At 48.5% G+C, this 16,449-nt stretch overlaps 1 protein-coding gene across 1 annotated transcript in view; it reads right to left on the reverse strand.

Moving 5' to 3' along the window:
- Positions 1-1,187: 1,187 nt before the first annotated feature.
- Positions 1,188-16,449, reverse strand: part of FRAS1 (Fraser extracellular matrix complex subunit 1) — a 399,170-nt gene continuing 383,908 nt past the window's right edge. Inside the window, exons 70-74 of the mRNA XM_032883154.1 lie at positions 14,312-14,428; positions 7,743-7,909; positions 4,618-4,823; positions 3,346-3,492; positions 1,188-2,050 (exon numbers count right to left, since the gene is read on the reverse strand). Of these exons, the coding sequence (XP_032739045.1) occupies positions 1,457-2,050; positions 3,346-3,492; positions 4,618-4,823; positions 7,743-7,909; positions 14,312-14,428 (1,231 nt within the window). The 3' untranslated portion in view covers positions 1,188-1,456. The remainder of the gene's footprint in view (positions 2,051-3,345; positions 3,493-4,617; positions 4,824-7,742; positions 7,910-14,311; positions 14,429-16,449) is intronic.

Genomic DNA, 16,449 nt, shown 5'->3' on the forward strand with positions numbered 1-16,449 from the left:
TGCTGCCCTGTGGTCTGCTCAGTGGATACGGTGCGCCGTGCGCCGGGGAGAGAGTGTGACTTTTACCCTCCAGGAATGAAATTTTGCCTTCATGTCAAAACAACACGACGCACATGCTTGTGCCTTTGCCAGTCGGCCAAAACCAAAATGAGAAACACAAAGGCGAGCTGTGTGCCCACTATGCACAAAATCCTGAAGCTTATAGCACACTAAATCGTTTTAAAGCCACGTGTTTATGGCCTTGTCACGTGCTAATGTGGTCAAACAGTAAGTGCCTGAGCTACCAGAAAAGACCCCTCCAAAGAGAAGTCCCCGGGACCTGGCGCCCTCATCGGCTGCGAGCGCTGGGACGTGGTCCGTTGTGAGTCCCAGCTGGAGTCTGTTAACTCAGATTTCACTCTGAGCTGGAATTTCTCCTAATTTGCTTTATTTGAATGAATCCCTTGCTTTTCCGAAACCCTCGCAAACTACAGAACTCGCAGCTAGCCAAGGACGCAGGTTCTCCAGGACGGGGCAGAGCCTGGGGCGGCGGGACACTGAGGGGGGATTCGGAGGTATCCATGGCCACACGGAATGGACAGGCCAGGCGCGCGGATCTTGTTTTGCAGCCTTCTCTGTCAGGGAGGGTGTCCTGACACGTCCTTGGTGCAGTGTAAGCCAGCAGGGCACGAGGACATCCCCCTGGGCCGAGGGGGCCTTGCATCACTCATATGTTCGAGGCGCTGGTCAGGCCCCTCCTCTCTGCAGGTTTCAGTTTGCCCTTCTGTAAGGGGGGGTCCGCTGTGCTAGAAGTCTGGGGACGGGGAGCTGTGTGATTTCTCCTGAAAGTTGCAGCACAGGGCTCTCATCCAGGGCCCTTTGAAGCCCCCAGGCAGAAAGGCTCTGGAAGTGCAAAGGACAGTTAGAGGCCACAATGTGCAAAGCTGTCAGGAGGAAACAATTAAGCGAATGTATAGGTGGTGCTGGTTTGCAGGATTCTGAATGAAATCAGTGTCAGCGATCCAAACACTGCAGCTCGGGGGCCCAGGGGAAGCCCCAGGACAAGCAAGCCGGAGGCGGGCCGGGAAGCAGATGGCCGCCCCTCCCCTGCCCCAGAGACCTGCGCTGCACCTAGCCCAGTCCCAGTCCCCCCAGCTCCAGCAGCCAGCAGAAAGGTCTACCCCCACCAGTGCTGAGATCGTGCTAAGCCCAGCCGTGCAGAAGGCGCCGTCCGCAGCGCCCACACCCTGCACGAGGTCTCCCCGAGGAACTCTGCTCCCGAACTCTGGGGTCTCGGTGGTTCTTTGTCCCGTGAGGTAGCTCAGTTGTGAGTTGATGCGTGTGATGTGTGCCTTCCGCCACTCAAAGCGATAGATTTCCCTTTTTCAACTGCAAGATTATAAAAATACCAGTATTTGACCCCCGTTTTTATAAAAATGATTTTAGAAAAAAATACACACGGGATCCGTCTCCTCGGCTACACCTCCGTGCCGTCCTGCAGGTTGTTGTGAACCCTGACCTCCAGATTCAGCTTCTTCAGCTGCGCGCCCTTGAACGCAGACGCACCCTCTGCGGCGCCCCGGCTGTGCACGTTCCACACCGTGCAGTAGTGTCTGCCCAGGTTCTTCTCCGGCCTGTCCGGGCTCCTCCGGGACACGTCCACCTTGGTGTTCAGAGGGTACTCCTCCAGAAAGTCCTCCGTGGGCGGTTTCTCCCTCTGCTCCTGGCACTTCCTGGTGAGGAAGCAAGCCACCGAAAGCACCAGAAGGAGGAGCATGATGGCAGCGAGGGCACTGCCGATGGACGCCCCGGTCGGGGACAGAGAAGCAGCCGCCACCGGCTCCTGCATGTCGAGATGCAGGGACTTCATGTTGGTGCCGTTCTTGATTTGGTCCCCTTCGTTGTCGTAGATGAGGGAGTCGTCGAGGGTCAGACGGCCGCTGGGGTCCACCAGGTCCCTTCGGTCACGCCTCAGAGGCGCCGTGAGAGAGCGCTGCACCCGGGGCCCTGAGATAGTGTCGGGGCCGATGATGTAGATCACCTGCAGGTACCACTGGTGCCCTGCTTCCACCTGCGGGAGGGGACACAGAGAGACAAAGCGCCCAGGTCACCATTGCCCATGGGCCACTTCTTAAGGAAGGAAATGGAATGACCACAAGCCTTGGTAAATGGTCTCCATGGAAGCATGAGCAGTGGTTGGTGTCTCCTAGCCCAGAATTGAACCAAATACTCTAAGTTCTATTTTACTTCCAAACTGGGATCATCTTGGGCCAGCTGTCCACATTCTTGTCTGTTGCCCTATCTGTGTAAGGACGACCCCTAAGAATTTATCTTTCATGGTCCCTTTAGTTAAGTACATTCTTGGGCTTGTCAGTCTTTACTGACAGCAGCCAAGTAATAGGATTAATACCCATGTTTACTCCCCGTGACCTTCAATTGTTTGTTATACTGACTATTTATTGATGAACTTCAGCTAAACTAGTCGGTCAACAAATATCCACTAAATACCTATTCTGTGCATAATATGCAGACACGGGACAAAGTTTCCTAAATCTGAACACTTCCCGGGTCATGCCCTGAGCGGTTCAATCATCAAGGACTGTACTGCCATTTCCTGTCCCCCACTGAAACCCTCCACGGTTTGGAACTAACTTCTGAGGAATGGGGATAGTTCTGAACTCCAGGGTCATGGGTTACTACTTGAAGACAGGAAAAAGTGGAATAGATTTTGTGAGTTCATATTTATTGCTGGATTTAGAGTACTTTTGCTGATCAAATATTAGTAATTCTTGTCATTCTAAATTGCTGTACTGTGTTTATGACTTCGTGAAATGTTTTCCACATGCCTGTGAAAATCAGCTGGTGCGGCATAGAGCCAAAAATGCAGGCAACACAGAAGAGTTTAGGAAAAACCAGAGTACCATATGCACCCCGATACGCACAATGACAAGTGCCTGTAAGCAAATTAAAGAATTTTATTATTGCTGTGGTCGATTGGGATAGATAATGAAAATCTGAGGTGAACAGGGGCGCCTGGGTGGTACAGTCAGTTAAGCTCAACTCTTGGTTTGGGCTCAAGGTCATGATCTCAGGGTCGTGAGACAGAGCCCCGTGTCTGGCTCAGCAGGGAGTCTGAGGTTCTCTCTCTCCCTCTGCCCCTCTCCCTGCTCTCTCTCTTTCTCTCTCAAATAAATAAACAAAAATTTTTTAAAAATTGGGACTGAATGATAACCTTAACACCCATAAAAAAGACCCAATAGCAAGAATGCTACAAAAAGAGACTAATAATCCAGAGATAATATCTTTTCCCTTTTTGTAGCTTTTCAAGCCTTGGCCTTATGCGCCTACTCTTCTCACCACGCTTACCTTATAGAGCGCGTCGACCTTCAGAGTGAATCCATCCACACCTGGCATGCTACTGACCTCATGGAAATCAGGCAACTCGGAGGCAAAGTGGGCTTCAAAGGGCACATCGTGGAAGTACTTATCCGTTACTTCGGGCTGACTGCGGTCCTAGAATTTCAGGAGAAAAGAAACCAAAGGTTTAGAGAGATGGAACCACTGACCTGGCAGGTGGCCGTCACTGGGAGGAGAAATGTACTCTCCACTCCTGCCTTGGGTTGGGTCAGGAGAATTCGTGCCACAGAAGCCCTTTCCTTAGATCAACCACCGCCTCGGGGCACCCACAGCTCCCTTCAAGGAAGGGCGCTTGGAGGCACCCGTGAGCTCGAGGCTCCAAGAGTGGGATAGTCAAGACATATTTCTCAAGCCATTTGGTCTCAGGACCCCTCACACGCTTAAAAATCAAGGACCCCAAAAGTCTTCTGTTTATAGGATTTATAACTATCAATATTTACTCCATTAAAATTAACACGGAAAAATTAGCAAATACTTATTTTCTAGTTCATTTTAAAGTGACAATGAAAAACCCACTACGTGTTAACATAAGTAACATTTTTAAAAAACAAATACCTATATTCACCCCCACCTCCTCAAAGAGAGCTGACATTGTTTTGCACTTTTGCAAATCTCTGGAAAAGAACTAGGTTCTCATTAACTTCTATATTGACTCAGTTGTGATATGTTAGTTTGACTGAAGTATATGAAGAAAATCTGGCCTCACAGGGATGTGTATTTGAAAAGGGGAGAAATTATTTCATACCTTTTTCAGATAATTGTGGATATTCTCTCTGATACCAAATCAAACTTGGTAGGTGGTATTTAAAAAGATTAGTTACAATGTGGAATTTGAAACCATATCAATAAACCTCTCATACTCTCTACACTCACGAGGGGATTAGAGTGGGAAAAAAAAAAGCAAGCATCATTATATTATTATGAAAGTAGCTTTGACCTTGTGGACTCCCTGAACTAGAATCAGGGATATTCAGGGTCCATACTCTGAGAAACACTGGCCTTGACTTTCCTTTTCCTGGGACGTTAATGATAATAATAGTAGCTTGTCTTGTTGCCCACTGTAACCACCACGTTTGGTAATCCGTCCTCGCAGTTAGCTGATCAGAGAGAAACGAGCACTGTGCAAACCGAGAACAGGGTGCGGTTCCACCTGCTTGGGGCAGAACTCCCAGCTGAGGAATCAGCTCAGGGTCAGCCATGCCACACTAACAGTTAGCGTACCAGCAGGAGAAACCTGTGTTTCAGGTGTTTGTTTGGCTGGATGCATCCATACTGTGGCCCTTCATTGTAGATTGTCCCCGTGGGGTCAAAGAAAGGCACGTGACCATCCTTTCCAGTACAAAGATAGACCTTCTCCAGCTGGAGTTTGTAAGCCGAATTAAGGTTTTGCTCTGGATTCCAAAGTACTCGGCCATAAAGGATTTGACCTGGAAAGATTGAGAGGCATTAATTGGGTCACACTTTAAGATTAAAGAGAAAGAAATGTCAAGGGTAGGAAGGATTTAACACACTCCCTTAGGGTCTTTCTATGAAGAGCTTTATGGTTCCATGTGCCCTTAAAATACTCATTCGTTCATTTCTAGCTTCTTTTATTCCATAGACATTAATCAAGCATTTAAGGTGTGCCACGGACTCTGCTATGCAGAAGGGATACAAAGGTGAGAGAGATACAGCTGAGAGGACAGAAATAAAACCTAACCAATTGCTAAAAATAGCGCTGCTAACATTTATCAAACTCATACTATTTGCTAGGCACTGTGCTAAGTTCTTCCCATATAAGAAATTCACATAGTGCTCACAATTTTACAGATGAGGAAGTTGAGGCACTGAGGTTAAGTGACTTGTTGAAAGTCACAAAACTAGTAAGTGTTGGGGGCGGGATTCAAAGTCAAGGGACTTGGGCTCACCCTTATCCCAACACTATACTGCTAGGAGCCACAGTGAGGAAGGTTCATAGTGTTACAGGAGCAGATAGCTGGGCATAGAGATCTGCCTGGGGAGGGCATGGAAAGGATTAAAGAGGAGATATTGTTTGACCAGTATTCTCAAACATGAGTCGTAGGCATTTGAGCATTTGAGGTGGGAGACTGGGGAGAGCATTCTACGCCAGAGAAAGTCTAGGCACAAAATACAGAAAGCTGGCAGGCCATGAGTCCTAGTGCTGCTATTGTCTCCTTAGTACCTGCTGTGGCACTTTCTTTACTTCTACTTTCTTTCCTTATACTATTTCATTTATTCTTCCCACGAGCCCAAGGCAGGTTCAATTATTATCCTCATTTTAAAGAACGTGTCCAAGGTTTCCTTTCTGGGACGTGGGAGGATGAGAATTTGAGCAGAAATCTGTCATGTAGAGTGTTTTCTATGTGGCACTGAGTAGGTCAGTGTGACTAGAGAGAAGGATGGTTAGAGGCTCTGGCAGGAGAGACTCCTGGGAAGATAGGCTAGGGGTGCTGGGGAGCCTGGACTTGGGTGTTAAGAAATGGGGAACAGTGGAAGGTTTTAAGCAGGGTTGTAAAATCAACATACAGGGGCTTCAGAAACATGGAGAGTGGAGGAAAGACAAAGAGACTAGAGTCACAGAGATTGGGTTGGGGGCTATGCTAATGCTCTGTGAGAGACAGGTGTCTAACATACAGCTGTGAAGCATGGGATGAACTCAAGAAATGTCTGAGTCAAATTTCACTGATCTTCATGATAGATGAGAGGCATGGGAGAAGTGGAGGACGATACTGAGGTTTTTGCCTGGGGCACCTAGAGTATGATGATGTAGTCAATGCAGCAGCAGATATGGTAGGAAGGAGATAAGTCCTGTTCTAGACATTCTAGGTGTCTGAAAGACACCTGTCTGAAGCGGCTTGGTAGTTCCAGACCCACATATGGAAATGTAGAAATGAAGTTTGGAGACATCAGGGCAAGGTCAACTCTTAAGGAATGGCCGTGGAGGAGCAGGAGAATAGGGAGTTCAGGACAAATGGATGGGCCAAGCCATAGATAGGTATGACCAGAGGTAGGAGCGAAATAAGACCAGAAGGAGCCATGCATGGAACCTGGGGACAATCACATGGATGTGGCAGAGGACAAAGATCCAGGGCAACAGCATGACAAGTGGCCAGAGAAGCAAGATGGCGTCAGGTGAGGCTGTTGGGCAAAGGAAACCCAACAGGACATAAGTGTCAAGATCCACAAGTTTGATGTCATTGACAAAATCGAGTTCTGAGCTACGTGTGGTGGGACGCTCCCAGCCTGCAACAGATGGACGGAGACAAAGGGCCACAGAGACTCTGTGTGCTCACCGCCCACTCTTTGAAGAAGTTTCTCAGAGAAAAGCAAAGGAGAAAACAGACTGAGTTTGAAGGGGAGTGAGGGCTAAGGGATGCTTTGTTTTTTCTGTTATGGGCAGACACACCTGAGCGTGTCTTTAGGATGACAGAAAAACCAGATATGAGGAGAAGGTTAAAGGAAGAAGAAAGGCAGAAGGGGCCAATGAGGGAAGAAAGGCAGATAACTCATTCATTTATTCAGTCAATATTCATCGAGAACCTAGGCACTGGTGGTCTGGTGTGCAAATCTGATATAGGATCACAGTCCCTACCCATGGAACTCAGTCTGGTGGTAGACATAAGCAACAAGTAAAGAAATATGTAATATATATTACACAGTATTAAAAATGGTGAGAAGCACTATGAAAATGAATGATGTTCTATGAAAGTGAAAAATATGGAGGCCTACATTCAGTTGTTTGGTGTGGTCAGGGAAAGCCTCTTTGAGGCTGTTAACAGTTAACTAGAGACCTGAAGGAAAGAAAGGGCTATCCTTTTGAAACATCAAGGAAACCAGTTTGGGGCGAGGAGGGGGCAGAGGAACCATTTCTAGTAGAGAAAGCACAGAGGAGAGTACACGGACATTTGGCAACCCTGCGGCGGGTAGGTAGGGAGAGGTCATGTTGCAATCTCTCTCCGAGTAACTGAGAGATAAATCAACTTACCCCAAGTCAGACAGTGTGTTAGAATCTGGTTGGAAACCCTAGTCTTCCTACCATTCAGACCAGTGTTTTTCCATAGTACCACACTGCCAGTCATTACAGTACCAAATATGTGACCTTATTTTGATACAACATGAAGGAAGGATACAGTTCTGTTCCTTGACTAAACCTTGGCTGTCCTGGAACCAAGCCCAGGGGAATCTTCACAGGAGAGCTGCCTGAAAGCCCAGAGCAGAGCTGATAGCCCAGAGACCCGTCCTAAAGCATCTGAAGTCTAGCCAGAGTCTCTTTCTGTAGGTGAACAAAACAACTTACCTTTTTATTATTATTATTATTATTTTATTATTAACATATAACAACTCACCTTTCGAGAAGGCCCCTTTGTAATCCATTTCTGCCAGGGACATATCGGATGTATTGGGGTCCATCAGGAACACCTTCTCATTATTGCAGAGCTGAAATTCAGTATTGAGCGAATACACAACTGGTACAGGGCGGTTGGTCTGCTGGAATGCGATGGGGATCAGGAATCTAAACGCGGGAGAAACAAGAGCTCCTGGAGAGCAGGGTCAACTTTGCAAACCTCGCGCTGTCCTCCCTTCCCACCCTCCTCAGGACTGTGAACCGTGTTTCGTTGCAGGTGCTCAATGATCACCAAATAAAGCGATGTGTGTAGGAGAAGAGCTTTACTTATTTGGAGAATTATGAGGTTAATCTGCTCTTTTGAGCAGAAATAATCTAATTCATCTTTAGAACTCTTTTGTGCTCTTTGCTTTTCCTAGTCCTCTCATTCTGAAGGTCCCTAAGGTTGCTCTTTGCTGAAGGGCTCACTGCCATGGAGACCTGCCTAGACTTCTCTTTCCCAGATCTGCCTGCTCTGAAACTTTGACTCTTTCAAACCGATCCAAACTTGTTTATCCTGTGTCCCACTCTTTAAGACATTGCTAAACAATACTCTCCTGCCTCACTCCTTATTTCAACCTCCCTGGCCTTCTTTCTTGGTCTTTGGAATCTGTCCTTTTCTTCCCAGACTCTGGCAACTTAAGGCTCCTCTACCTAGACTGGCCTTCGTTAGGTCTCTTGACAGGTTCTCTGCTCCGTATTTCTACTGCTTCGGGACTCACTATTCAACAAATATTCACTGTGCTTTTATTATGTGAGAGACTTTGTCCTAGCAACGGGAATTCACCTGTGAACAAAGCACATGCCCTCAGGGATAACACATTCCAATAGAGAGTCGGTTAATGAAATAAATTTAAAAACATATAGAACACGAGAAGGAAGCAGGTGATGAAGAGAAACACGAGGCAGAGAAAGGGAATGCTAGGAAGAGGTTCAGCTGGAAATTTAAATATGGCGGTCACAGAAGGCCTCAGTGAGAGGAAAACTAGGAGGATGGAGCTCCGTTGCCTGAAATGGGAAAACTGTGGGAGGACTAGATTTGGTGGAGGAAGTGGAGGGGTTCAGCAACAGGCATGTTCAACTTGGGAGGCCTACAAGAGAGCCAGGTAGAGAGGCAGAGCAGTCAGTCTGATGCAGAAGTCAGGATGTGAGAGGTGAGCCCGGGATGAAGGTGCTCCTTTATATTTAAAACCTTAGGAAGGAAGGATGAGTGAGACCACCATGTGGAAACTAGAGAGAAAAGAGACGGTTCTAGCATGGCACTTAGGGTGCTCCAAATTCAAAGGCAATGGGGAAGAGGAGGAACCAAAACAAACAGTGAGGAAAACCCAGTGGGTAGAAGAAAGCCTACAGAGCTTGACACTAGCTGAGTGAAGACAGTGTTTCAAGGAGGCGACTGAACAACTGTTAACTGCTGCAAAGCCGTTGCAAGAAATAAAGGTGAGAGTCAACCTCTGGTTCTAGTAAGTTCATTGCTGACCTTGACGAGACCAAGCTGGGTGAAGGGATGAGTGCGGAAGCCTCACTGCGGCGGGCTCAGGAGATAGAGAACGGAAGGGGCTAAACTGGAGACTGCAAGTCTAGGCAACTCTTGAGAGATAACTTGAGGTACAGGGAAGGGAAAATGAATGTGGAGGGAGAAATGAAGTCAAGAAGTGACTTTTTTAAAAAGATGGGTGAAGTTACATGTTTTTAATGCTGATTGGAGTGATTCGTAGAGAGGAGACTGGCTTATAAGATGCTCTTTATAAAGTCGGATGAGAGGATTTGGGTTTCAGTGCACAAGGGGGGGCGCTGGCTTCAGTAGGAGCTAGGACTGTTCCTTCATGGATAGCTATGTACCTGCAGATGCGGGGAGGGGGTAGATATGATGTTAGGAGCTTGGGTGGGTTCTCTTCTGATTTCTTCTGTTTCCTCCAAGAAACAGGACACAAGATAATCAGCTGAGAGTGAGAATGGGGGAAGATATAGCAAATTTGAGTGGGAAAGAATACAATAGTTGAGAAGAGTGAGAGAGTGAAGCCACTGTTAGGGAACTATTTTGTTTTCTGCTGAGAAGACCTGCGGGTCAACTTGAGGTTAGTGATAAGGAATTTGAAGTTTCCCGACTTTGACCTTGCTGGACATTCTGCAAGAACCCCCCTCCTCTGTCTGCCTTTCTTTGCCTAGCTAACTCTTATTTATTCTCCAGATGCCAACTCAAACATCACAGTGCCTAGGAAGTTCACTCTCCTTCTCTTCCCTTCCAGGCTAGGTCAAATCCTTATCATTTGTTCCCACTATTTCATGCACTTTTCTTTCACGGTACTTATCATGATCTGATATTTTACTTAAATAAAGTGACTTAAAATATAAATCAGGTCAAAGTCCACTTCACCCGTTACAGGCTGCACAGAGTCACAGCCGGTGTCTACTCGCTCACTGTTTTACCATCATTGCTAGCCAAGCTTCCGACACACACGTTTGTTAAAGAACAACGTGTGAGGGATAATTTCAGGGCTTCACGCTTGTGGCAGAGTCCACCTGACTATTCCTTACTTCTGACTGAAGGTGCCGCAGTGGGTAGATCTGAGAGGGTGGGGTACAGGGGGGATCTTGGAGCGTAGGAGCAACGGGCACAAGCTAGGGCTGACGCTGCTTCGACAACTTGGATGTAACCATTCGTTGCACCAAGAGCTCGTTTAGTGGACTCAGGAAAACAGGTTTTTCTTGGTCCTGGTCTTACCAGATTCCACATAGTGCCTGACACCTAAGATACTCAATAAATAGTTACTGATTAAACATGACAAATCATGGACTAGAGGGGATGACAGTGATTTACAAGGTGAGACGATCCAACAGACCTCACAAAAACAGGCATTCGAGGAGACACAGTTCCTTTGAGTTCAATCTGAGTTCCCTGCATCGGCCTTGATTATTTTCTGTGTTGCAGTTCTAATGCATCCCTAGGGAGCCACAGAGATGATCCAAAGCAAGGGTAGGCCCTACGGAGAGTCACCCTGGGAAGAACAGGGACCCCACAAGTAATGCTCTCCCTGATGTAAAGCGAAGACTCCCAAACCTGAAGCCTCAGTAAAGGGACCCAACGACACTGTTCCCTCTGCGACCCCCAAGCCCACACAGCACCAGGGGTACAGATGGGCTGGTGTCTCCTTTGCTCCTTTCTGTCTTTTCCAAATGGCAAAAAAATTAAAAAAAATGTTCTGGCACCTCCCCGGGAGAAACTCTTCTCACCTGTGTACGCTCAGAGGCACACACAGCGTTCTTCACAATAGAATGTGGGATTATACACCGAGCAGAATGGCCCAAAACATGCGGCATCCCCTCACAATGAACACTTTAGACGGGCTCACCGTCCTGTACTCACACAGGACACGAATCAACACAATGCTGGTGCACTTCTGAAGCAAGAAGTGACTCAGTACAAAACAAGAAAGCTGCAGAGAGAATTTGTGCAGGAGGACGTTTTTATATTGCTCAAAACCACACAAAACCATGCACACGTCAACACGAGGTAAACCAGAAACCAGAACAAGGGGGGGTAAGGACAAATATCACTCTAGCGGTTCCCCGGCTGGGGGAGGTGGCGGACAGGGCAACTGGAGGCCACTACAGGTATCTAAAAGGTACTGGAATGTTCTCGTTCTTTTTTATTTCACTCCAACTTTCACCTGTTACAAAATGGGAATAACGGTGTCAACGTTGTGGGGCACACTGCAGTGAGAAGTAAATGTTAAGAGCTTAGTGCAGAGCCTCCCACACCGTCTGCACCCCATACGTGATGTTTAACGTCGCCAGCAGTCACGATTACCTACTTGATCATCAGTAGCCCAGTCCCAGAGACACTCGCTCAGGCAGCTGAATTCCTATCAGATGATGCTCTATTACTTGAGGTTTTACAGATGGTCTTCTAAAATATGTTCATGACTTAGAAACTGAATACGAGAATATGACCCCCAGCATATGTCGCCAGATTATTGGCCCTTTGTTCCTCCTCATTGCAGCCAACTACCGTTGTCCTGGTCACTTCCCCTCCCTCACTTGGCTGACCACCGTGCTCCTACCATGGATCTTGGTGATCTCAGCGTCCACAGGGATGAATCATCTGATACCCTTCCACTCTCGGTTCCTTCACAGCTTTGCCTCCAAAGAGCTCGTCCACCCGACCGTGGCCACTCACGCGTCACGGTCCTCCTATGTGCCACCTCCCCAAGTCTCATTTCCCAGCGCCTTCCTAACTGCCACCGCCTGACTTCCCAGCTCGCCCCTACTGTTACTTCCACTCGTTCACTCTCTAATCACACGGGACCTCCCTGACCACTGGGACCAGGAACGGGAACACCAGCACACTCGTGGGGGGAAGGTAGACACCTTGCTCCCTGTAACAAACACTTCAGAAAACTGTCTGCGGTTTCTTAAAAAGTTAAGCGTGTATCCACCATATGATCCAGCCACTGTATTCCTAAGTATGCACACGAGAAAACAGAAAGCCTATGTCCATGTAAAGCCTCGTGTGTCTATGTTCATGGTGGCTGTACTTCTCACCACCATCACCTGGAAACAACCCAAACGCCTGCCAGCGGATGAGCTGATAAGTGAACTGGAGGACCTCCGTTCCCTGGGAGACGACCAGCACCGACAGGAACAGACGGCGGCTACGCACAACGGAAGGCATGAAAATACTCGTGCTCCATGAACGAAGTCGGAGAAGGACGCATCTGTGTGACACCATTGACACGAAGCTCTAGAAAGCGCAAAGTGATCTGTAGTGACGGAGGCAGATCAGTGGATCCCGGAGAAAGCGGTGGCTCGGGAGGGGTGGGCGGGAAGGCTACCGAGGGGCACGAGGAAATGGATGTGTTCGTCACTGTGCTAGTTGTGGTGGCTTCATGGGTGTACACGTATGTCGGAAGTTATCGAATTGTATCTACCTGAGTATGCACAGTTTGTCTTATTGTCAATGAGATGGCAATTTTAGAACTCATCAGGCTCTCGGCACTGCCTGATTGGCTGCTATCGGCAACCCTCCAGCTTGCCCACTTCCGCACTCTCTGAGATGACTGCCTCACGCCCTCCTCTCTTCCCAGACCTCAGGCTTCCTTACTTCCAGTTGAGGCTCAGCTTCTCATTTTTTGGAGAAAACAGATTTAAGCAGATTCTACTTTGCCATCCCTGTCCTCCAATCTACAAATTCTCCCCTCACCTAGATCCATATAGGCCCTCCCTCCTCTTCCAGTGGATGAAAGCTCTGGGCTTCTAGTGAAGGCGGGCCCGTCCCCTCTTATCTTGGACCTATCCCTACCCTGCTCAAAGGCTTGGCTCTGCAGACTTCCCCTTGTCCTGCTGCAACATTACATTTCACCTAACAGACCAATAGGGTTGCTCCCACCAATAAACAGACACCCTGAAATATTTTCCACTCTAAATCACAAATAAGACCTCCTTTGGCTTTGTATCTATTTCCAACCACTGTCCCTTTCCTCTGACATTCCTTATAATTAAACACCGTAGGCGTAGTTTATCCTTGTTGTCTCTACTGTCTCTCCTGGGTCTCTCATGGTCTGATCAGGCTTTAACCCTCAGTCCACTGGGCCTGCCCTTTGTCAAGATTACCACCCACTTCTCAATCGCCAAATCCCATGGCCCATTCTCAGTTTCTTAATTTGAACGTCACGTTCCAAATTCTCTCTATGGTAATGTCAGATCCTGTCCTCAACATCCTCTTAGCAATGTTTCCTCTTCGCTTTGCCCAGCTGCTGGAGAGACAGTGCTAGAGAAACGCTGCCTGAGAGCAGAGGCTACTTGTAATGCTCCGCTGTGATCTCCATGCCAGACCAGAGCCCCGCACACAGTAAGAGCTGAATCAACAGTGGGTGAATGAGGGAAGGTGTGGCGGATGCAGACAGTCTCGGGTCTGAGGTGGGAACCGGCTGATGTAGAGTTGATTCTCATTATTCGTAGTAAGTATGTTCTGGAAAGTCACGGTGAATGTGTGTCAGTGAGTACCAAGCCACTGTCCCGGGGCGGACACAGGGCAGAGCTCCGGCAGCCATGCGTCACATTTTCACCAACTGGCCAATACCCAGCCCCGTTCTCTGCATGTTTCTGTTTAAAACACCTTATTTAATATGTTGTTAATTTGTTAACATAGAACGTGTGGCAACGGCACTTAGAACCTGTGCCCGAGGCTTCTTATACTTAGGCATCAGGTGGACCTCAGCACTAGCTTGGGAGCCGCTGTCAACGTGAAATCACTGGTTAAAAAGAAGCACAAAGTGTGCAAACCACGGCACTACCCAGACCCTGAAAACGATACTCGTTTGTAGTGAGAAAGCTGACAGAGGAAGGGGGAGTGTTGCCTTGCTTGACCTGAGCTGGGAATGCGGGTGTCCAGAGGCTCAGCGTTTTGCCACCCGGTCTGTGTGCGAATGACCACGAAGCCATCGCGGGAACCGATGCCGCCGTCACACACACACACACAGGAGCGAGGGGATGAACTGACGGGCCGTGAGGCTTTGCCGGCTTCCCTACCTTTCCGGGGCATGTGCGGTGCAGGCCAAAGGCTTGTCCCCCGGGTCAACCCACGGCTGTGTGGGCTGCGCGGTGCACGGGATCAGGTAGATGGTGTACTCCCCTGAGTAGTCCTTCCTGGAAACATTCAAGCACACGGCGGTGAGAGGCCGTCTTCTAGCTTACCTACTCACCCAGACACACTGACTTCACTCAACACGGTTCCGGGGCTATCTGCGCTCCGCATCGACAGGCTTTACGAGTCCCGAACAACGCAATCTTCAGACAGTCCTCACCGGTCACTGCAACCGTCAGGGTCTTGTCCGGATGTGTTCAGTAGAGCTACTTTACCCCATTCCAGTCCTTCCCACGAGAAAAGCTGAGAGAGGCATCTTGTTTATAAAATCGTAAAAAGGTTCAAGGAAAGATAAAACAGAACTGGCCACGTCCTTTAGATTCCCACGAAACTTGTCTGACAATTTCTGTTTAGTGTTTCTTGTTGATGGGCGCCCCATTCAACACGTTCTTGACTGTGAAAGATTTTATTTATTTATTTATTTATTTATTAAAGATTTTATTTATTTATTTGACAGACAGAGGTCACAAGTAAGCAGAGAGGCAGGCAGAGTGAGGGGGAAGCAGGCTCCCCGCTGAGCAGAGAGCCCGATGCGGGGCTCGATCCCAGGACCCTGAGATCATGACCTGAGCCGAAGGCAGGGGTTTAACACATGGAGCCACCCAGCACCCCAAGATTTTATTTATTAAGACACGGACAGGTCAGCGGCTGCTCTGACAGAAGTGGTGGCCAATGTCTCAGGGTTAAAGGGCACCCCACTCCAGAGAATGCCCACACCCCCATTTCCTTAGCATTCGGTTTCTGGGCTCCTCTTCTGAACTCTACAGACCCAGCCCGTCACGGGGTTGTAGAACAATGTCTCTTCTCATAGGAGACTAAGCGCTGGGCATTTCCCTGTTTGTGCTGGATCACAGGATTCTGTAGGTTATGTCACCAAGAGCAGGGAGCATTTGTACCCTCACAGCTGTCGTGGAGCAGCAGCCCCCGCCCTGAGAGCCTGCCTGGAAGACAGCCAGACAGCCAGAGGCTTTGGGAAGATTATTCCAGAGTCTCGGGAGGCTGCCGTCCCCGGAATGAAGACGGTAGGGCTATGAATCGTAATTTTAACTCTTGTGGACAATCCCTGAGAGTTCTCACATTTGCCGAGTTTGTTCTTTGCCCATTTCTTTTGTATTTATCGATTTATTCATAAAGTGATAGCAAAGACTTGGTTAGATAAATAAACAAATACAACTTGTACGACACATCCTGGGGTCATTTTAGTGGAACGGCAGAAGCTGGAAACTGCGAGATGCTCTAAACCTGGCTTGCCTTTGCCTTTCCACAGTTCCATGACCTTCAGCAAAACACGAAAACTTTCAGAGCTGAGTTTCTAAGTCCCTTCCTGCCGGGCCGTCCATATGTCTGCTGTTTTCCTCCATGACCCCTCTCTTCCTCCAAACCTTGGAACAGGGGAGATGAGACCTTACACATCCTATCTGAATTACATGAAAATTGACACGCATAAGGTGAATAGTAACCCGTAATTAATAGAAACACTCAGAACTGTCCGTGCTGGAACCCTTGCTTTCACACTGCGGGATCATGCTGCCCCTCCGCTCAAGCCTACTGTGGCTCTAGGGTAAAGGCCAAGGTCCAAGCTCTGGTCTGCAAGGCCCTGCGTGGTGGCCCCCACTCCTTCTTTGACGTTACCGCCCGTCCTCCTCCTTCCTGCTCACCCCCTTCCAGTTGTACCGGCCTCCCTGCTCTCCTCCCCAGGGTTTGAGTCATGCTGCGGACTCGGGAGCCCAGCCAGCGAGCTCCCACGCCTCCTCCAAGTGTTCGCTCAGACGCACCCTCTCGATGAGGCCTACTGTGCGCATCCTAATTGAAATCACTCCTGATTCCCCTCAGAGCCTGCTCTAAATCCTGTATTTTTCGGGGCACCTGGGTGGCTCAGGTCATGATCCCGGGGTCCTGGCATCGAGCTGTGCATTGGGCTCCCTGCTCAGCAGGGAGCCTGCTTCTCCCTCTCCCTCTGCTTCTCCCCCTGCTTGTGCTCTCTCTCTCTCTCTGTCAAATAACTAAATAAACTCTTAAAAAT

This window comes from Lontra canadensis, unplaced genomic scaffold (assembly GCF_010015895.1).
Source record: "Lontra canadensis isolate GAN:19392208 unplaced genomic scaffold, GSC_riverotter_1.0 scaffold1, whole genome shotgun sequence".
Lineage (NCBI taxonomy): Eukaryota > Metazoa > Chordata > Mammalia > Carnivora > Mustelidae > Lontra > Lontra canadensis.